Source organism: Oscarella lobularis, chromosome 2, assembly GCF_947507565.1.
Source record: "Oscarella lobularis chromosome 2, ooOscLobu1.1, whole genome shotgun sequence".
Taxonomy (NCBI): Eukaryota; Metazoa; Porifera; class Homoscleromorpha; order Homosclerophorida; family Oscarellidae; genus Oscarella; species Oscarella lobularis.
The window spans coordinates 2099497-2119869 of NC_089176.1; the positions used below are offsets into that span (position 1 = coordinate 2099497).

The 20373-nt window shown below is 45.8% G+C and overlaps 5 protein-coding genes across 6 annotated transcripts; 2 read left to right on the top strand and 3 right to left on the bottom strand.

Moving 5' to 3' along the window:
• Positions 1 to 224: 224 nt before the first annotated feature.
• Positions 225 to 11388, bottom strand: LOC136183688 (CD109 antigen-like). The gene is made up of 52 exons (XM_065970407.1): positions 11308 to 11388; positions 11214 to 11242; positions 10996 to 11151; positions 10767 to 10928; positions 10367 to 10705; positions 10226 to 10303; positions 9798 to 9866; positions 9301 to 9681; positions 9118 to 9249; positions 8714 to 9055; positions 8280 to 8657; positions 8146 to 8226; positions 7731 to 8096; positions 7554 to 7682; positions 7404 to 7502; positions 6958 to 7344; positions 6865 to 6907; positions 6640 to 6803; positions 6557 to 6585; positions 6340 to 6502; positions 6230 to 6282; positions 6156 to 6173; positions 6043 to 6094; positions 5890 to 5981; positions 5795 to 5837; positions 5651 to 5735; positions 5485 to 5596; positions 5176 to 5427; positions 4946 to 5119; positions 4771 to 4884; positions 4649 to 4714; positions 4383 to 4598; positions 4171 to 4329; positions 3937 to 4119; positions 3809 to 3881; positions 3624 to 3750; positions 3337 to 3568; positions 3090 to 3290; positions 2906 to 3032; positions 2677 to 2853; positions 2526 to 2607; positions 2319 to 2469; positions 2177 to 2251; positions 1935 to 2121; positions 1527 to 1870; positions 1411 to 1470; positions 1198 to 1355; positions 1058 to 1145; positions 919 to 993; positions 755 to 860; positions 527 to 691; positions 225 to 462 (listed from the first exon to the last, which is right to left on the bottom strand). Exons 1-52 carry the CDS (start codon positions 11358 to 11360, stop codon positions 437 to 439), a joined length of 7653 nt encoding a protein of 2550 aa, XP_065826479.1. The 5' UTR covers positions 11361 to 11388; the 3' UTR covers positions 225 to 436.
• A 964-nt stretch (positions 11389 to 12352) lies between these two features.
• Positions 12353 to 15272, bottom strand: LOC136183690 (uncharacterized). 2 transcript variants are annotated; one of them, XM_065970411.1, is made up of 6 exons: positions 15144 to 15272; positions 15036 to 15090; positions 14616 to 14670; positions 14301 to 14557; positions 13720 to 14249; positions 12353 to 13668 (listed from the first exon to the last, which is right to left on the bottom strand). In XM_065970411.1, exons 1-6 carry the CDS (start codon positions 15165 to 15167, stop codon positions 12793 to 12795), a joined length of 1797 nt encoding a protein of 598 aa, XP_065826483.1. In that variant the 5' UTR covers positions 15168 to 15272; the 3' UTR covers positions 12353 to 12792. The 2 variants fall into 2 exon arrangements, with proteins under 2 accessions (XP_065826483.1, XP_065826481.1); XM_065970409.1 differs by having other exon boundaries at positions 14301 to 14560.
• Positions 15273 to 15357: 85 nt separating this feature from the next.
• LOC136183963 (kinesin-like protein KIF3A) lies at positions 15358 to 17588 on the bottom strand. The gene has a single exon (XM_065970781.1). It carries the CDS (start codon positions 17570 to 17572, stop codon positions 15626 to 15628), a length of 1947 nt encoding a protein of 648 aa, XP_065826853.1. The 5' UTR covers positions 17573 to 17588; the 3' UTR covers positions 15358 to 15625.
• A 152-nt stretch (positions 17589 to 17740) lies between these two features.
• Positions 17741 to 18792, top strand: LOC136200219 (mitochondrial cardiolipin hydrolase-like). The gene is made up of 3 exons (XM_065990572.1): positions 17741 to 18260; positions 18373 to 18608; positions 18661 to 18792. The coding sequence occupies exons 1-3, from the start codon at positions 17793 to 17795 to the stop codon at positions 18767 to 18769; spliced, it is 813 nt and encodes a 270-aa protein (XP_065846644.1). The 5' UTR covers positions 17741 to 17792; the 3' UTR covers positions 18770 to 18792.
• Positions 18793 to 19164: 372 nt separating this feature from the next.
• On the top strand, positions 19165 to 20268 carry LOC136199951 (rhodopsin-like). Its single transcript, XM_065990253.1, has one exon. The coding sequence runs from the start codon at positions 19165 to 19167 to the stop codon at positions 20266 to 20268; it is 1104 nt and encodes a 367-aa protein (XP_065846325.1).
• Positions 20269 to 20373: the final 105 nt, after the last annotated feature.

Here is a 20373-nt window from a genome sequence, read left to right on the forward strand (position 1 = left end):
GAAAAAACAGTACAAGACCAACGGTATAAACGTCAAAGGTCTATTTGAAGCTTCAGTGTTAAGCTTTCGACGTTATTCGCGCCTCTGACGACACTCACATCGACTGTTTGCTTGGTCAAGCCATTCCCAGCTTTCCCAGCTGTCCCAGGGCAGCTCGAGTACAGTAGTCTCACGAATAGTCCTACCAATCCATTTGTAGTCTAGTAATTATGTCCAAGCACGGATTATATAGCTGCATGACAGCGGTTATGCCGAGTCATGCCGCTCTTGCTCTCTAATTTCAAACGAAGCAAGAAAGACAATTAACAAATCAAGAAAGCGCAATAAAGACAAAAACGACACCAACAGTTACACTGTTGTACTCTACCAGTACGGTATAGCCAACAGACCAAGTCAAAGAGCATGCAGCTAAACAAAGAAACAAGATTGCAGAAATTCAGAAAGAATCTAAGAGGGCTTCATCTGTACAGAAAAGTACGTGTGTACAACAAACCGATCATTCGATACGTCGTTTACTCAGGCTTACCCTCTTCTGGTGTTGTCTTCAGAGTGGGCGCCGTAAGTGACTCGTTCTGTTCCGATGAAGACGATTCTTCGTCAGCAAGTTCGTCTAGTTCACCTGGTGCCTTGCATTCGCCCAATGAAGCGGAAATCGTCGCTGGCGGATTGTAAGAGATTGTAGTCATAAAATCTGTAGTCAACGCAATTAACGGTTCAATTGTTCCATATCGCTGTATATAAATCTTTTCTGTACCCGGTTCATAGTAAGCGTAAGCTTGAATAAAAGCCGGTTGGAGCTTCGACACGCAATTCGATCTTTGAAAGAAGGTGTCAAAGCAGATCATTCGATCAGAACGAATCTGATTAAGAAAAAGCCACGCTATTAGGAAAAAAGCAACTTGCTATCATCTTGAGCACCTCGTCAAAATACAAAACAAGTTTTCTGGTTTCAATTTCGTACCGCTGAAGTAAAATTTCGTTGTCGTTAGTTAGCTGAACGTAAAAAGGCGTCGATTAACAAGGCAATATTCATGCAATATTTTGGTACAAGACTCGCCTTGCTTAGTCCGTCTTTGTCAACACTGAATCCAGAGAGGAAACCGATTTCGACGATACACATGCTAGAATCGGACTTGCGATTCCATCTTAGACAGCGCTATAAGCAAGGTCGCAAGAAAAAAGAACAATAAAAGATACCTAACACACGTTCTCAATTCCAAACGGTTGTCGTCATATCGGACTGATTCATTAAAAGGCACTACGTTTCCTTCCGCTTGCAATCTGTTCTCAATGGTCGTGTTTATTTGAAACGACAACCCCGGCGCCAAAAGAGGAACGTTGTAGGTGACTGTAGCCTAAAACAAACGGATTTCATAAACTGATAGCTCATACATATATCTACATGCATACCTGGACCAACGCCGCTCTGTTACCCATAGATTGAACTTGTAGTGTTGAAGGCACCGGAATCTGTGAAGAAAGAGCTTGTGTACAAACGACCTTTTTATGACTAGCTCATCACGTACCTCAAACCGGCGGGTGATAATCGCAGTGCGACTATTAATAGACACCTCTTGATGAAACTTTCCCGCAACGTTTAGCTCTATAGCAAGAGCCGAGCTTTCGTCTAGCACGCCAGTTTTTCTTGACATCAACGAAAGAGCCATCAGTGCGATGATTGAGTCTTGACTTGATCTCCATCCTCCCCTGGCGTCCATCTGAGCCAGGAGCCAATTTCGTATAGGAATAGCAGAAAAAATATCACCCTTTTCAATGTAGGCAAGCATGACGTAGGCTGTGGTTTCAATAGATCCGGCAGAGACGTAGCCAGAGTAATACTCTCTGCTACACAACCAATACTTCTGTGAATCTGAACATTAGTTTGTAATTTTGCGCGCTCATTTTTCTGCATTCTCTAGCTATACTGCTCTAACCCTTGATGTAAGCTGCCTTTTCTAGTTTTTTCAACAGAACATCGGCCACTTCTACGTCGTTTCCAACGACCAAAGAATACGCAGTAAGCGCCATCAAATACACGTTCGTTTGTAAACGTATAGTTGACTCTAAGTAGTGAACGGCACTGGAAATTACGCTAGTCAACGGTTTACTGCACGTCAATTTCTACAAAAATAAAATCAAAAAATCATTTTATACACAAATAGAGCAGCCATCTTACGACAACAGAATTCACTTCAACAAGCGTCATCAGAGAGTAAGCGGTCAAGGCGACGGGCAAGTTTTCCCGACCACACTACCAAAACATTTTATCAACTGGTCAAAGTGGAAGAAAGCTGGAAGTGGCTAGAACAATACCTTACCGTTAAATGATAGCAATTACCGGGTTCAACAAAAGACCCGTCTGACTGCTGCTGATTCACAATCCAGCATGCAGACTGAGCCATATCAGTGCGATCAATATACATAACGGACGACGCTTGAGCGTAGACCCGGAGAACAAACGTCGTTAGACTATGAACAAAGCTTTATCAGCGACAAAAGAAATGAAAATAAAAACGATAGTATACCATGTGCTTCCAAACGAAGAACGCTGTCCCCAGACAGCGTAGGAGTAGTCGTTTCGCTTATATGTCAGTTGTCTCTGATAACCTATATATAAAGGGAAACCAATATTGATAAAAACAGTGCGCAACGAGCTTGCGTGACTTCCATACACACCTATTTGCATATACCGAGTAGCCTTTCGGTCGATTGCATCTGTAAGCAACCCATTTACTTGAAGGTATCGTTTAACCATAACAGATGGAGAAAAAGAGGCTATATTCTGTTCTCCACAACCGTACGGCCTGACGAGCAGGCCACCTAAGGAGGCGAGCGCCGGTCCCATAAAATCCCCTAAAACAAAGTAAGACTACAAGAAATGACTCGCCCTGCTGATAACGTGTACCGCTAATTGACACCACTCCCTTCACGGAACCATTGACGATGGCCGAGGGAAGAGAAAGGTTAAATGATTCCGTTTGATTTCCGGTTAACAAGACGCTTGAAAAATACGATTCTTCTTTTCCTTCTGGCTATAAACACAATGTAGTTAAAAAAGAATAGACCGTAGTAATTTTTCCGTGTCATACCTCGACAAAAAGCATTCTTATAACAGCATCGGACTCGATTGTAGAATATGCTGTTATTCTGAGAGGAACTTGCCCAAGTCGTAGCGGTACAATTGGAAAACGGACAGTGCGACTGTTCTGCGCTGATATGAAGATAGGCACATCGCTGGCATTTCCAATGAATTCAAATCCTCCTGTCTGCGCATCCAACACAATGAGAACCTAAATATCAATTATTGAGGAAGGTTCGCCACACTTTGCGCAGTACGTTCAAGTCCTCGTAAAAGTAATTGAAGACGGTGACCAGGATAGCGACTTCTTCGCCGCGAATGACAGAATATGGCAAACTGAGAGAAACAAAAAATGGCTTGAAAGCGACGAGTCGAGCGGGGGCAGGGGCCAAGCCAAAGCCAGATGACGACGACACGGCAAACGCGTCAGCAATCCACGTAGTAATAGTATCGGGAACAGTCACGTTAAAAACGGCATTTCCATCGGAGCTGAAAAAGAAGACTTAGGCAATGCGTTTTAAAAGATTTATTTTCATGTTCTCACTCTGCTTGCCGATCGTCCCAGAGCCACGCTTCAGGAAAATACGAACGAACTCGACGAACAGACGCCCGGCCGCGGTCGGTCGATCCGTCGCCGGAACCGGAACCTTGTATCAGCTGAGAACCTGAACCTAAAGTAGAGAAGATCATTGGTTCACACGACTCAGAGAATTTAGTGCTACGATGTACCTCCTATCTGTCGCTTGACAAAATGAAAATCTGTTGATAGTTTTAAATTTGTTATAATCGCCAAGCCCGGATTCTGTTGGACCAATTATGTAGAGTGAAAATGCTGCACATTAAAAGTGCAAAAGCACCTTCAGGAATTCAGGCAGATCGACGTCAGCCCACCACGATTTCCACCAGAAAAGATCATCATTAACGAGATATCCATCGCCAATACCGCTGCCGCTGGAGCTACCGCTGATCAGTTCCAGCATCAATGCGCTGTTCGTGTCGTCGCTATAACCGGAGTTATATGATTCTACAGCCGAGAGGACCTACGAGGAAAGTTGAATTACCCCCGGCATCCTATAGAGAGTCATTCGTACATATTCAGCTGATAAATGACTCCCGCTACACGCAGACGGTACGAGATAGACGCTTCTGTCCACGGCCGTCACGCTCACGTGCGCAAACGGCGCTGCCTTCACCGACAACTGAACCTGATCTGCAGGTCTTGACATATTGGTGCTAAAACTGATATTAACCTAATAAAAAATCAATAAATAAATAAAATATAGCAGTCGGTTAACATGCGTGCCTCATTCTGAAAGCATCGAGCAACTTGAAATTTGACAGCGGTTCCAACTCCCATCTTATTATCGCCGACGTAGTAAGCGACAAGATAAAAGCTTGGTGCTAGAGCGCACGAAACGTTCACTGCCAGTTGCGATTCGTGAAGTCCAGCGTAATCGTTTGAAGGTCTAAACTGCATAGGCGACTTCCAAGAACGAAATATCTCTCCTCTTGCTACAATCTACAATCAAATTTCAAAAAAGTATATTAAATCAAAAGGACAAAAGTAACCAGGAAGTGAAAATCGGTCGCAAGTGGCCGACTTGACAAGATGTCAATAAAAGTTTCGTTGCCGGGCTGAACATAACACAATAGCAATCAACTAACGCACAAAAATTAATTTTTTAGCTTACCTGTAAAACAAGTTCTGACGACGTCAATGACAAGACGCTTGCACTCTCAACCGACTCTCTTGGCTTGAGTGAATGAGTAGCCAAAAATTGATTCCGTTTTACCGAAAACTTCGCCTAGAAAATTAAGGCACGGGACTATCCATGCAAGATCTCTCTTAGCAGTGATCACATTAACCGTTATTTCCATGCTTTTAAAGAAAAGATTGCTTTCTTCGTAGACGTGAAATTGAACGCTGCCGTTCACTGCCTCGACTGTCGTCGAACTGATTTTTCTTCCATTGCCGCGGATTCCCACATGCAGCAAAGTACGATTTAGAAACGGCCGAAGATCAGGAAGCACAATGGATATCTTTACAGAAAGCAATGCTACATCAAAGCAAAACTTTCTATTTCTTTTCCGCTGACCGTTACTGTAAAAGGAAGCCCTGGAGTAAAATACGACGAAGTTCCAGGAACGAACTTGATGGCGTAGGGCTGACGAGCGACGGTGACAATTCGTGAAGAATTTGCAATTGCTCCCGTTCCTTGTTCTGTTATAGTAACGTTGACTTCCAACGCGATCGGTGCATAGTAATCGGGGCTAAACGAAAACGATCCGGAAAACCATTTTCGAACTAAAACGGCAGTATCTATAGCAAACTCTGTCGATCCATTAGTCTGAACGAGTAAAAGTAATAAAACTTCAAAAAAACAAACGCAAGTTTACAAGTTTACCTTTATGCACACCGTCTCCTTCGATGGAGAGTAGCTGTAACTGAAGAATTTCTGATGAACGCTGGTAACGTGAAGGCACGCTTGACCCTTCACTGGTTTCCCATACGTGTACCTAGTTTCAAATAAATGCTTGCATAGGTAAAACGATAGTGAAATACAACACAACCTTGCTATTACGGTCCCGCTAAGAAGCTGATCGTCGGAAAGAATGTATTCTGGCAGAAGAAGGTCGACTTCGAATTTGGGTAAGACTAATAAAATTAAGCTATTATTAGAGACCGGTGCATGCAAATGCACGACGGAATAATACCGTATTCCTGAACGGCAAAGCATGCCTCGTTTATCAAAACAGGCTGCAAATAACAGACTAGAAAGAAGGTCAATAAACGGCCACTGGTCACTTACATCGATAGTCCAAGAATAAAGAGCATAGACAAAAACTGTCCATGATCCAGCCACCGGCTCTGAAGACAGATGAAACGATAGACGCACAACGCCTAAGTTTAAAAAAGCAACATGACAAAAGCAGGCATGTGTACTAGCATTAAGCAATGCTACCATTGCTTGCCCTCAGCTGAGCCCATTGTAAAACTCTAGTTCCTTTGCCATCCTAGACGTGTTGTACATAAAGGTATAAAAGAAGTGGCATACTCTCGCGTCGTTTGACTCACAGCAATTTCAACTGAAATCTGTGCATTCAGTCAAGAGTCAGTTTAGTAGAAAACAAACGCAGTACCGTACTTACATTTCCCGAGTAAGGCTTCATTGCGTAATTGAGTGCAATTATTCGCATTCTCACTAGGAGTAAATATGCACGTCAGTCGTGATTTCCACTCCAAAAAATCTGTTCGTAACCTTGCTGTCCCGGTTTGTAGACGGGTTTGTCCGTTTGGACGAAAATTACCGGTCCGCTTGCAGTCACTCCAACATCAGTCATTCCATTTAGCTGAGTTATGTTATCGGACGTAATGCCGTCTATCACCAACTGATATTTTCCAGGACGAAAATCTTCAGGAATCTATACGCGTACTCAACGTACTAGGACTAAAACTTCAGTAATTAAAAAACAAACCTCAAAGCTTGCCAAACCATATCCATTTTCTAAATCAAAGACAACTAGAATTGAGGACTATTAAACATTTTTAATGTTCGAACCCAACGGCTTCATAGGTAACGACGTCAATGCCACATCAAAATTGGAAACTAGGCGAGCTTGAAGATTCAAAAAGTCCCTAATTCCTTGCGTCATAATGTGAATATCTGCTTTCGAGCCTTGACGAAGTACGTTCGGCGACGCAACAACGTACGTCGGACAGCACCTAATAATTAAATCGCACCAACGTAGCGTATCTATCAGATTATCAGACTAAGAAAAATTACGTTTGCCACCACTGAAGATCGACGCAACTGCTGACGCAATCACCTATAGCAAATAACTTCTAAAAAGAAGTCAAACAGCTCCGTGCAACAAACCCGTGAAGTGGTATTTTGTAACAAAAGCCGGCCAATATCTCAAGAACTTCGTGAGTCCTAACGCGTGATATGAAACAAACAATTCATTGCCTTCTGATATATATGTTTTCGACGGTGGAGTTGAGCAAGCCGTCACCGTGTTGGCTAGCGACGACAGCGAACGATCTTTGCTGCTGCTCACAGAGACGTTGTACTGATTGCAACGATAACCCATACGTGACTGAAACTTGACAAATTCAATAGCAACTCGTTGATTGGGAGGAGCACGAATGGCCCACAAGCACGATAAGCCTGAAGTGGCATGGGTGTAGCGTATAGAGGGAACGGTCAAGTCGAGTTTGATCGTTCCGGATGCGTTTGTCAGAAGCGTTACGTTTTCGCCGCACCCTGCAGCGAGAAGTAAATTATTATATCGGTCACGAACGGCTAGACAAAGCCATTCTCACCTATTAAGCAGTCTCGATAGCCGAAATAGCCCTCAGGACAAACACACCGATTGCGGTCCGTACACGTTTGACTGCTTCCGCAAGGAGGAGTGCATTGATCTAATACAATGATAATACACTGAAGGAACGCGAAAACGTCGTGTGGTATACATTGACACGTGCGGTTGTCCGATTCGAGTTTTTGGTAGGAGGACGGACAGGAACACACGTAGCCGCCAAAGGTATTCTCGCACGTATGCGAGCAATTGTTTTTCTCATCCACTGCACATTCATCTACGTCTGAAACGACGGGGTAGAAAATCAACGTTATGTACGTCCCCACAGTACCTGCAGTGCACGGTTGAGATGTGAACACGAAATTCTTCAAATCGATGTCGCATCGAGAGCACAAGAGAAGTTGAATTTGAACCAACGAATCTGGCAGGAAGCGAGGAATCTCCACTAGTTCCAGTTGCCATGGTATCACACGAAGCGATCGATTCGCCTGCTTCAATTCGCGATCGACGTGAACGTTGCCGTCGACCAGGAGCTGGACACGTCGACCCCAACCCAAGTTGAACGATTGGTCGCTTGTCGATCGGTGTTGGAAGGAGAAGCATCGATACTTGGCGTGTGATACCAGAGCGCTCTTTATAAAAGCATAGAGCTTATGACTTCGATAATGAGAGTTTAGTTGCACATAGCTATTCGATTCTAAGACACAATAAGAATTTAGAGCGACTGACGCATATACATAACTCACGATGAACGTCGAATGGCACGAGTGGTTTAGGACCGGTTTCCCATCCACAGAACGACCCGTCTCTTAGTGAGCAGTTGGATGCTAGAGAAACGGTCAAATCAGTTTTTTTTTTGTCGCAGACGCGCACGTATAACCTTCTGCGTAAGGAAAAACGATCTTTATGTTCTTGACACTAAACGATCCGCCGAAGTAGCGCATAACGTCGTAGTGCGGATAAATCCGTATCCTCTGAGTAATCTGGCTAAGTAGCCGGATCTCAAAAATAGCCGTTTGCCACGACGACGTTGTCGTCGAGAGTGATTGATGGGATTTTTTCCACGCAATGCGACTTCTCGATCCGCCAACATGATATTCCGTCACAATGACGCGAGAGTCGCTAAACGTCGTCTTGTAGCGAAACGCAATGCACACTTTACCTGCCACATTATAGAACGACGATGGCATCAAAACCACGGTAAGAAAAGGTCGTCGGTAAACCAGCCTTTTCGGCAAGATAAAAAGGTAAACAGAATCTAAGACAAAACACGGTGAAACGTCTATTAGGTTTAGTCAATTTGACTTCGTGTACCGCCGTCCTTTTTTCCGCTTTCGATATGCCAACGTGCGTTCGAAGATGTCAAATTGAACATTTTGTATAACAAAGGGTTATAATAGCTAAACTGCCCACAGCCTTCACTTGCCTCAAGGGGCAGTGCTTCTAGACCCTTCTGAGCAACGAGGCACTGAGTAAAATAATGGTAGCCGAGAAAGAATTGCTTGTATCCCAACGCTGCTGCAACTACGGCGCATCGCTTCTCGGCTCTTGAAAAGTGGAACGTGGCATAGGTCGGAAGCAAATCAATGTGACTTTCGAGAGACACAAAGTGAAATAAGGGATCGCGCTGTCGCCAGCATCCGGCGCTTTTCCACTCTAAAAAGAAACGTAGACTGGGTAAGCAAAGCAAACGTTTAGAGATCAAAAGCCAAACAAACTAGGACGGCTTGGCTTTTTGACTTCAACAGAAGGAGGAGAAGGTGTAGATGAAGGAATACGCGACCACGCTCCACTTCCATCTGAAACCCGCACGGGACACGTTCTCTCGTTTCCAAAGGCGCAGTCTAAGTCTGTGTAGAAAAAAAAGCTTATTAGACGCGTCTTTGCTTTGTCCTACTCACTATCTGTGCAAGCGATTTTCTTCACGTTATCAATTGCGATGTCGCCCGTATTCCAGTTTGTCTCTGTCAAACCGGTGACGTGAAACTTGACGTAAAACTTCACGTTGTACTGAATTTTTAGAAACGCGGTGCGCCAGCAGTTCGCTGTCGTTCCGCGAAAATTTAGCGACGCAAATGGGCGCCCTCCAATGCGAAGAAGATCAACGCGAAGATAGACGGACGCGTTCAGGTGAAGAAGGTAATCGAAAGTCAAGCACATCGAAAGAGCCTCTTTCATCAGAGGACTAATCAAGGTAACACCACAACTTCGGACGTCTGCAAAAGTATCTCTTGCAGAGCAATTGGACGCTGAAGACATCTTCACTAAATTTAAGCGATTCGCTAAGAAAAGAAATAATCTCAAAACAAAGTTTTAATACTACCATCTGATAAATATAAAAATAAATATAAGTATGAATATTGAAATGAAAAGCTGAAGTATAGATAGGAGGGCTCACACGCTTTGTTCTCGCATTGTGACTCGGTGTCGCGGTGCAATTCGTCATTAAGTAACGTACTGTAATCCACTGCCAAAAGAAATCACACAAAGGACAAAATTGATTAGTCAGAAACCAAAATGGTGCCGACGCGTCTTTTTTAGTACACATGCAACGGCCTTTCTCTGGCGGTTTAAGCAACAAGCCCGCATGAACCCAATGAGCATGGATTACGTCCGCTTCCATTCCCAGCAAATCGCCGGTAAATCCCAGAGGATACGCAGAAATAACCCACCCCCAAATCCTCTTGATCGTTAGAAAAACCGGATTTTTCTAACCACGAAGTCAACCGCAAAGAGAAACTTGGCTTAATAAATTACTGCTTAGTTAATCGCGCTTAAGAAGAGGATTTCGGACGTAAAGCGTAATAGATCTAGACAGTAGCGAACCTCTCGTCCAATCGGATTTCTCCAAATTCCATCCACAAGAGTCGCGTTCAAAGTCGCACAATCGCAAATTCTGTGGAGCTAAAAAATGAGGAGAGAGATACAGCTTCTCGAATAGTTCTCTAGTGGCAATCGAGACTATACCTTCGATAGCCGTGTAAAAGATATCTAATCGACGGACGACTGAGTCGCCCGCAGAGCCTTGCACAAACAGTGTCATTGTCTGCTCCGACGACACGAGTCTCGTCTTAAAGAATCGACCGTAACGACCCTGATGCGCAAGAAGCGGTGCCTTTCTGGACTCGCCGTCGTAGACGTAAAATTGCGATTGAAAGTACGAGTTGGACGACGTCGCAAGAAAGCGAACGCGCTGATTCTTTTTCGTACGAATGCGCCATTCGCATTCAAATGACAGGTTCAACGGCTCGCTGATAAACAACTGGCCGAGAGAAGACACCTCAGCGGCGACCACACCTCCGCACTCTAGTAAGAACGACCACGTCGGTTTCTCTTCACGCATTACGCCCAACACTGTGCATCTTACTCTTCGCAGGAGGGAGTTTCTGAACGACTTCTTTGCAAGGGCAGAGAAAGCGGACACGGTAGTCGAGACATAATTGTCCTCGTTTCTGATGCTGGTTCTGACAGACAAGTCCAACGTCTAGAGCGCAAATTACATCTTGTCCTGTCTCAGAGAAGCTAATTCCTGCAGACCAACAAAGGAACAATTGCTCTCAAACGTACGGTAGAGTGATATTCGAAGTCTGTTGTACCTCCGCTCGTTTGGCACTCTATCTCGGTCGGTTCGTCGCACAAAACGTAGTTTTCCTTGATTATTGATGAACGCACTTCCCAGTCACCGGTTCCAGACGGATCGTCTCGATCGATCCACGTGCTCCAGCAAAGCGAGCCATCTTCACTTCCCTCGCCTTGAATAAAGTAAAAACCATTCAAATGAAATCTCAAGCGTCCATATCGATCCCTTTCTCACCTGAACCTGAGCTGCTCTCTGCTGATTCGCTAATAAAAAAAATGACGATGGGAACCATGGCCACGTAAATGTACGATAAGTGTCAAGATCCTACCTAGAACAACAGCACAGAAGACTAAGAACACTTAGCAGAACTAGCAGACGCATCCCGACGCTGCTACTAAAACAATGGCGCTCGTATGACTCTGCACTGTTCTTATCCGGTTTCTACATCGAACCGCACTTTCTCTACATCCAACCGCACTTTCTCATCCTGCTCCTCTGAGTTTTCTAATATCGACGTCCGGGTGACGTACAAGGACGTGGCAGCTTAGCCTCAAGCTAGAACGGAGATGAAGATCGATCCCCTGTAGCCCCCGTTTCTGCTATGGAAGTTCTACACTGAAGTTCTACACTGTATTTGGACACTGAAAGAAACAGTAAAGGATTAGTGGCACGAACCTTAGTGTCTACTTGAAGCTTCGGTGCTTTCTACGTCGTTCCGCGTTCGTTGCTTAGGCGCGAGACAGCAGGTACATAATTGATCATCAATCTGACAAACGAATTGACCACAAGGTAAACCTGACCTAACAGAACTACAGTATTAGAAAATCATCTATTCAAAATCTCCTCGTAGTACTACTACATATGCTGGCCCACATATGCTTCAGCCTCTGCTCATCATTACAGTAAGCGTAGCCTCGCGGAAGTTTTCTGTTACCTGCTGGCTGGAGTCGAACTTTTAAAAGCTGACTTTTCATAATCTTATTCTCTTTATCGTTCGTGTCGCCAGGATAGAATTGGAGAAGATTGTGACGAAGTCGCGTTTGTTTGATCGATAGCGTCTATACGATGAGATTTTGAGCTTCAGACACAAATGAGGCCGTCGCGTGAGAATCTTAAGCGTTCTCCCTGAAAGCGGCCATGGTTTCGGCTATTTTTAGTTGGCTGAAATCCGACTGCGCCGATGGGATATCTTCCTGAAGTCGTGATCTTGTTTCCCCTCATGAGGCCTCACCTAGCTGATAGTCTACGTAGGTCCGCTGGCAGTTGCTCTTATCGTCAGATTTTCGCTCGGCCATCGCTTCTCTGGTATAAATCGAAATGGAAAGACGTACGGAAAGAAAACGGCGAAATTTTCAGAGCGCGCTAAATAACCTGCATTGATTCATTTAATTGAGTAAAGATTTTGTACTGCTTCGAACTGAGTTCGAAAAAGACGTAAAAACAAAATTGTTCTGCATCGTTCAAGCCAAAGCCATTTACCCACTCAAAAACAAAAAAAAGTAATAAAGAAAATGTCTACTTTCGGCAAAGCAAGTCTTTGAATTGTTCCCTCCCCCACAACATACCAAGGAAATGACGTGCCACTGATCTATGGTCCCTTCTTCTTCTCCAACGTTCACAATGCCATAATAGTCTACAAGCCCAGCTCGCTAGAACAGTAGAGAAATTTCCAGTTACAATCAGTACAAAAGATGACGCACGAGAGGCAATTCGTAATCTATATAATACAACAGGTTTGTACTAGAATTATTCTACAGCTAGCTAACAAAACTCAATCCTCATCCGTCTAATCATCTGTCCATTCGTGCTGCGTTTAGGGTAGTTTCGACGCCTCTTTCACGAAGTCATGGTATGAGAAAGGACGAAGTCCAATTGCTTCCTTTACAAGGCGATGTGTCTTTCGTATTTCGTGGCCAATTTTGTTACGAATGATGCGCAAAGTGTGGCGAACCGCGTCTTCTGTAGTTGTCTTGAACTTGGACTGCAAAGGACCACACAAATGGTCCACTTTCAGGAAAAAAGGTGTCGTCACAAACGAACTGACGTTTCTACTTCGCAAGAGCTGGCAAAAAGCCAAAACGACAGAGATTTGATTTGACGGTTTTTTAACAATTATATTAACTTCTTCGCCGATGCGCAGAATGGCTTCGATAAACTCGAGCGTTATCAAATAGGAAACGACGCTTTCGATTGATAAACTTTCATTGAGATCGCCATTCTCATCAAAAGCAGATAACACAAAGGCGTAGAAGGGCTTCGAGGACACGCGTAAATTTCGTCCTTCTGAGCAAGTCTCCATGAAAGGTTTCATATGCATTCGCCAACCACCTGACAGCGTCACCTCAGACTCGATTTCTTCCCTTGACACGCCTTCATCCGTAAAGAGCATCCCTAAAACTTTTCGCACCTTTGGTGACATTTGAAAAAGGTATGGTTTGAAATCATTCCAGATCTCCTCAAACAATTTTTTCCCTATTTCATAAACGGCAAAGTCATTTATCTTGTCATCTGATGATTGTGCGGAAAGGGCTTTCGTCCCAAACTGAAAGACGAGATGTTGAAGCAATGCCGGAGTGCTATCAGCATGCTTCGCCAGACGATCAACAATGCTCAAATCTTCCTCTGAGAAACGAACTGCAAAATTATGCTTTACAGCTACTATGGCTTCACTGTAGGCAGCTTGCGACACCTGCAATACAAAAGTTTTCACCACAGGCAGTACACGGATTTAAAAAAATACCTTTCCAGGAAGATCAGCTGTTGATGACGAAGTGAATGAACGTCCGAAAGAAGACATTTTGACGAAATTGATGTACGCTTGAGCCATACATGAACCCGTCAAGACGAAATGACAATGCGGATACCTGTCGGATGATGTAAGAGTTCTCAACAGATCTCTCATATTTTCCTGCACCTCCTCATCAAGAGTTTTGCCATCATTATCTATTGTCCACGAAAACAAACGCTGAATCTCGTCGATAAGAATGAAAACGAGCTGTGGCAAGTCGGAGAGCCATTTTACAGTGCTCCTCAAAACTTCGATGCATTCCTCCAGGTTTGTCGGTATGCTATCAGGCATACCAGACAGATTTGAATCAAGCATTTCCGATCGGAGTAAAGAAAGGACTTCTAGCAGAAAAGAGAACGGTGTTTTCCTCATAATCACTTCTTTGAGATTGAGGGTAAGAATAACGGGCGCCGTGTCTCCTGAACCGCCAAACCTGGCTTTTATCATTGCCGGCACAACGTAACAAAGCCACGCCGTTTTGCCTAAAAATTATTGAAATAGAATGAATTTTTATTTCCCAATCTAATACCTACCGGTCTTCATCAGGCCGTTAATAAATAACGGCGTACTGACTCTATCCAACCTAGACATCCCCGCCTTGCAATCTGCCCGAATGCCGCGCAACCATCCTTTCGTCATTTGTATCGCCTCTCCTTCATGAATAAAGATGCGAGATATTTCTCCCGCAGGAATTGTGATTCGATAAACGGGTTTTTCTTGCTCTTTGCGCTCTTTACAAACGCGTTCGATTTCAATGAAATTTGATTTCATCACATTCGGGTCTTCGGAGCTGCTGCAATAAAAGAAATGAAACACGTTATCGTGCGAAGTGTCATCACAAAGCTTGCCTCTCGTCAAATTGTTCATCAACTTTACTCATTTTCTTTGGACTGACAGTCTCATCTGAAAAACAAGAGTATAGCAAATAAGGGGTAGCTCGGACCGAACGTAACACAGTTGGGAACTCTACAGCGCTGCGGTACGTCCTAATCGCTCTCTGAAAAAAAAGTATTGCTAAAAATGGCGACAGACAGCGACTAGACGTATTCTCGTCCGCGCTCCTTTTTCGCGCGTGCTACAGAAAAACGACCAAGTGGGCATGTCACGGCGATGTCACGGCGATAGCTAACCCGAGAAATCCTCACAGGGTCACTGTACTGTTTAGGGTCACTGTACTGTTTACTGAGGCCCCCTCCCAGGTGCCCCGAACGCTTGCTTCGCCACCGAAAACGAACGCCCCTGCACCAAAAAGCCGTCCGCGCGTGTACCTCTGCTTACGTCGTCGTCTTCAGGATTTCGATCTCGCTTTGTAGTCCTTCTTTCCTGCAAGATTCAGACATAACTAACAAAAGTCGCGCTGCCGCACAGGTACCAACGTTCTTATGGTCCTTTTCGTCCATCTATCGTGATTCTTTTCGGACAAACGTCAACGAGATTACGCGATTTCTTTGGGAGATGCTTTCGCCGCTTTCGTCGGAGAGTAATAAGCCTTACGTAGCATCCGGGCCAGTTGGGCAGGCTAGGGCATGGTCGGTGGATTAGCCAATCACCATGACCTTGCACGTCGATTGCGTTATAAAAGTTGGCCTGTACACTGTCCTCACTAACAGTGTCTCAAACGAGACAGTCTTTATTAAATGCATGTTCAACGTACATTAGGATTATCTACCGGCCTGATCCTACAGATAGACCTGCCGGAATATGTATATACAGTACATATATATATGTATACGTCGGACAAAATTGATGCACGTTAATTTAGCTCGAGAGAAGGGTCTTGCCGTAATGCGTTATACAAACCGATAAAAAAAACAAAAATTTGTCGCTAAATAAAAAATAGAATACGTCTGAAGCTGATTCAAACCAGAGTACACGTCGCACTCTTAGCACTACCACTACGAACCTGCTCGGTGGCCTCTGGAAAGTCGTCAAGAAAAGTCTCTTTACGCATCTGCGCCGAAATCGTATCCTCGTAGCAAAACTGATACAGCCGAGTCGGCGTGGCATAGAACCCGTCGCCGCTCACGCTCCTAATGATTCCCATAATCAGTAACTTACTCCCGACGCGTAGCGCATCGTCGACGTTGTCGACGCCTTCGAGAGCGTCGAGAAAAAACGCAGCCGCGTCGGCACCCGAAAAAACACGCGAAAGAGGTACGCCGCGAACGGTTCGATCTTGCGTGGGTATGCCTTCCTCGAGAGACCAAGCGTAATCGAGCAATTCTTGCATGGACGTGTCCCACAGGTAAGGAGCCCACGCTTGCGTCGGATCCTCCGGGCAAGAGTTGTGCAAAAGGCCGTAGTGCTTGGCGAAGTCCATGGGATGAATGCGAGCCGACGCCGTGTGCCGCGCAAACTGAATGAGCCCCATTCCCGAGTTTCGAGCCGCTTCGGCAAACTGTTCCGGTTTCATCGACCTGTCGGCGAGATAAAGAATGTAGTCGCCGGGATCGAGTCCGACGCTCCGAGCCGCTTGCGCGAAGACGAGCGGTTCCATGGCGCGATTGTCGTCGTTTTCAAACGACGTCGGATCCGACGACTCGACGTGGGGTTGAGGAAGAGCAAACGCTGCCGACGCCGCCGCTTCCGTCGTCGTCGACGTCGGGCCCATTTGACCAGGTATAGACTGATGATGTTCCGATAGAGCGGCGGACGATATTCGAGAGGCGGGATCATAGCCGGATTTTACTTCGGGAAGAAATCGTTCTCCTCGACGAACTCCACCGCTTCCGGGAAATTTGACGTCACGATACTTGGCCATGGCGGCAAACTTCAAGCTGTTAATCGTCTCGTGTAGATTCGACTGAAGCGGACTGATGCAGACGAGAATGAGAGTCTGACACCGGCCACTGCTGAGACTATCCTTTAGAATGCGAGTCAGAACCGAATTTCTAAAGGGAATAAAGCCGCCGCCAGACGACGAGTCCTGACTTTTCGTGCGAGACAATGCCAGCACGACTTGACCGAGCGTAAATAAGGAGAGAGACGACTTTCGAGCGGCGGCACCGGCACCGCTTCCGCCTCCACCCGTCGGAGGAGTGTCGGCACCGGCAAGGTCAACAAACTGCAATTGACCTGTTCTCACTTCTGCTCCGCTCTTCGTCGACGTCGACGTCGACGTCACATTCAAAGTCACTACCGTGTGACTGATCGTACTTTGAAACGATGCCTTGATCGCCTGTTGACTCGTCTTCGACGTGCCGCCGCGTAAGACGTGCATCACGTGATCTGCATTCTTCACTGGAATCGTCGTCAAACCGTCGACGTGAGCGCCGCCGTCTTTCGTCGCGTCGCGAACGTGAAGCAGATCGGACGGCGTCGACGTATTCAAGAGATCGCGAAGTCGATCGTTGACGATTTGAAGAAATGACAGGGTGACGTCATACTTCGTAGACGACCCCGCCTCTTTCGCGTATTCGATGTTTTTGAATAGATCGCAAGCGGCGTGCTGTATGATCGCCGGATATTCGTCGTCGCCGTGGAGACTGTACGTCTTTCCCGAGCCCGATTGGCCGTAAGCGATGATGCTCGCCCTCGTGACGTCACCGCGGAGAATGGCTTTGATTTGCTTCGGTATTTGACAGCTCGTGTAGAGCTTGTGCTGCGACGTGCGATGCGAGAAGACGTAGTCGAATCGCAGCTCCTTGGGCTGATGTTGATTCCGATGGAGAACGACGCAGCGCGAGCGTTCGTCGACGAGGAGACGATCGGCCGCGCGAAGGCGCCACATTCGCTCGCGCGCAAGCCTTGGTCGCATCCGCACGGCGACGGATGGACCAATCGGTGGAGCGGCATTCGTCGCCATTGTTTTGTTTATTCCATCACGTGACGAAGACTGTACGGGGCATTGTTACACTCTCCAAAAGAATTTTCTGATTCACCAACGCTGCGAGATTCTGCAAGTGACGCCTTCTCTTTTTCACCATCATACGTCTGTTGTCTTCCAAATGCCGGCTGGGTTGCAGAAATGCAGCCTATTGTGATTGCGACTGTGCAGTGTGTCGAACATAGGAAGCGCACGCTAAATGCCTCGAGGCAATGCTACCGGCGTATTCGCGGCGATTTTCGCCTCCTCGCTCGCAATTACTGCTCTCTACGGCGTCTATCGTCTGTATCGCAGCCTGCAAGACGAACCCTACTCGCCAGAGAAGACGAAGAAGCGTCGCCGGAAGCGAGCCCGACACGGAACGCCCATTCAAGTCCTGTTCTTTCCCGACACTCGCCTTCTCGAGCAAGCCTACGAAGCGATGACGGAATTTCGTGCAAAACAAGCGGGTTGCGTCGATATCCGGGTTCCGTCGGACGACCCAAGGGAACTGACCCCGTTTCAAATTCTTCTCAGGCACATATCGGATGCGAAGACAAGTCTCGACATATGCGTCTATATGATCACATCGCAGAGAATCGCGGCGGCCGTCGCCGATGCGCACAGTGAGAATATCGTCGTTCGAGTCATCACCGATCCTAGTCACGTGGACACCGCTGGATCGCAGGTATTTGAGAAGATTCGCTCTCTACGAGTTTGCATTTGAAGTTGCATTGCAATTTAGTTACGTTTATATAGGTGCATGAATTTAGTTTTTTTTTTTGTTGCTCTGTATATAGGTTGCGTTTTTTCGGAGCCGTGGTATCGAAGTTCGGCACGGACGCGCTTCCTATCTGATGCATCACAAGTTCATTGTCATTGACGAGCGAATATTGATCAACGGCTCGTTCAATTGGACTCGAACCGCGGCGTTGGGAAACAAAGAGAACGTGATGATCATCGAAGACGCGGTCATAACGCGACAGTTCTTAGCCGAATTCGAAAAATTGTGGAAGGAATTCGATCTCGCTGTAGTGTAAACGTCATCTCGCTTATTCATTTCTTGGTGGTAGTTGCATTGTATCTAGATCTTTTTGTGACGGTAATAGGCGCGCGATAGTCAAGGATGCAACCACAACGTACGTCATCATACAGACGTACAGTAGGTACGTCAATTTACTTATATTTCGTTGTTGAACAGAACATAAAGATAGTGTAGCAACAGCAATCGCGCTTCTTCCCTGCCTCTCACGCGGCTTGCCAAAGAGTTAGCTAGGTCTGATTATTTACAATCACCTTGTGCCGAAGCTTTCATTATTAGCTTGCCGTCAAATAAATATTTGACTCCTCGCTCGTCAATTACGTCTTAGGGCGGTTTTTTCCGGCTTTAGGGCGGTTTTTTCCGGCCTTGACCAAGTTAACTGCCGCCATACGACATTGACTTAACTGCCGAATCACAAACAACCTAATAGACGCGCAAGGAGTGTCAGTTCTACTGCCTATATAAGAAACGTTCTGAAACATCTTTCTCAGACTCACCGAATACTTCACGAATACTCGTCTCAGCAGCAGCAGAAAGATATATCTACAATATGAACTTCACACTTCAAGCAGCACTCCTCAACGACTCGCCGGCTAACGCTTCGACGCAAATTGGCATCAGTCTCCTCCGCATGGTGTTTCTCTACTTAAATGCCGTACCCGGAGCAATCGAAACGATTCTCTGCGCTGTCGTTTTGATTTCGGCCGTCAGAGCGAAAATTTCCTGTTCGCCGCCGAACCTTCTCGTTCTTGCATCGGCAACGGGCGACATGATTCGAGGCTTGCACAGCTGCTCCGCCCTAATCCTCTACGACAAACCGGTCGAGCGTACGCATCTCAACGAAGTGGTGTGCTGCGCCTACAGGTGGTTTCACGTGTTCCAATATGCGACCTCCTGTTGGCTGATGGTTGCTATCGCCTACAGTCGTTACGACGTCGTCGCTCGCCCATTAAGTCCTCGGTTAACGAAACGGCGCGTTTGGATTGTGATCGTAGCATCTATGTTTCTGTCGGCACTTTTTGCCACCTTTCCGCTAATCGGTTGGAACAAATATCACCTACGAAAAATGCGTTCCGGCGCCGGCTATCGCTGCTCGAGTACCGATCAAAGTCTGAGTGCTGCTCAAAGATCCTTTGTACTCGTTAACTACGGAATCAACAGCGTAGTGCCCATGATACTGGTCTTAGTATTCCTGACTCGTATTGTGCCGTATGCCGTTCGAAGTGCCCGGTGGAATAGGCAGAGAAAGAATGCACAAAGAATTTCAACAAAAGCAGTTAACAAAATTCAAATAGATCGGATGGATTTAGTCAAATCAAAAGCGTTTCGATATGCTATACTTATCGTCGCATCTAACATAGTGTTTTCGGCGCCGTTCCTTGTTGTGAAAATTCTAAGCGATTATTTTGAACTCGTCAGTCAGGACAACTTTGTCTGCCCGACGAGCAAATTCATTTTCTCCACGGGTTTTGTCATAAATTCGATTCTGTACGTCTTTTGGGCTAGAACTTTTCAGACGAGTTTGAGTTACATCTTCTGCTTTTGGCGTCCCCGCAACGGCTTAAACCGTACTGACAACGGTCAATCACCCCCCGCCTCTCAGAGTCACAGGTTTCTAATGACGTGTTCCAGCCGGGTGGATCACAATGTCTGAAAATTGATGACAACTTAGGAGATACATTTCTCTCTATACGGTATATGCAAAACTAGACGTTCACGACTTCACTTGACATTGCATTGCATAAGCAGATGTCTATTA

Bases quoted from the DNA above. Each gene is read 5' to 3' on its own strand.
- LOC136183688 (XM_065970407.1), bottom strand. From the start codon at position 11,360: ATGCGTCTGCTAGTTCTGCTAAGTGTTCTTAGTCTTCTGTGCTGTTGT. The intron at 8,658-8,713 runs GTACACGAAGTC...GTTTTGTCTTAG, and splicing joins AAGCGGAAAAAAGGACGGCG to ATTCTGTTTACCTTTTTATC. The intron at 2,470-2,525 runs GTATACTATCGT...CTTTGTTCATAG, and splicing joins TCTTCGTTTGGAAGCACATG to TCTAACGACGTTTGTTCTCC.
- LOC136200219 (XM_065990572.1), top strand. From the start codon at position 17,793: ATGCCTCGAGGCAATGCTACCGGCGTATTCGCGGCGATTTTCGCCTCC. The intron at 18,261-18,372 runs GTATTTGAGAAG...CTCTGTATATAG, and splicing joins TGGACACCGCTGGATCGCAG to GTTGCGTTTTTTCGGAGCCG. The intron at 18,609-18,660 runs GTAAACGTCATC...CATTGTATCTAG, and splicing joins GAATTCGATCTCGCTGTAGT to ATCTTTTTGTGACGGTAATA.
- LOC136183690 (XM_065970409.1), bottom strand. From the start codon at position 15,167: ATGGACGAAAAGGACCATAAGAAC. The intron at 14,561-14,615 runs GCAAGCTTTGTG...CTTTTATTGCAG, and splicing joins GATGAACAATTTGACGAGAG to CAGCTCCGAAGACCCGAATG. The intron at 13,669-13,719 runs GTATTTTTTTAA...TTTGTATTGCAG, and splicing joins CAGCTGATCTTCCTGGAAAG to GTGTCGCAAGCTGCCTACAG.
- LOC136183963 (XM_065970781.1), bottom strand. From the start codon at position 17,572: ATGGCGACGAATGCCGCTCCACCGATTGGTCCATCCGTCGCCGTGCGG.
- LOC136199951 (XM_065990253.1), top strand. From the start codon at position 19,165: ATGAACTTCACACTTCAAGCAGCACTCCTCAACGACTCGCCGGCTAAC.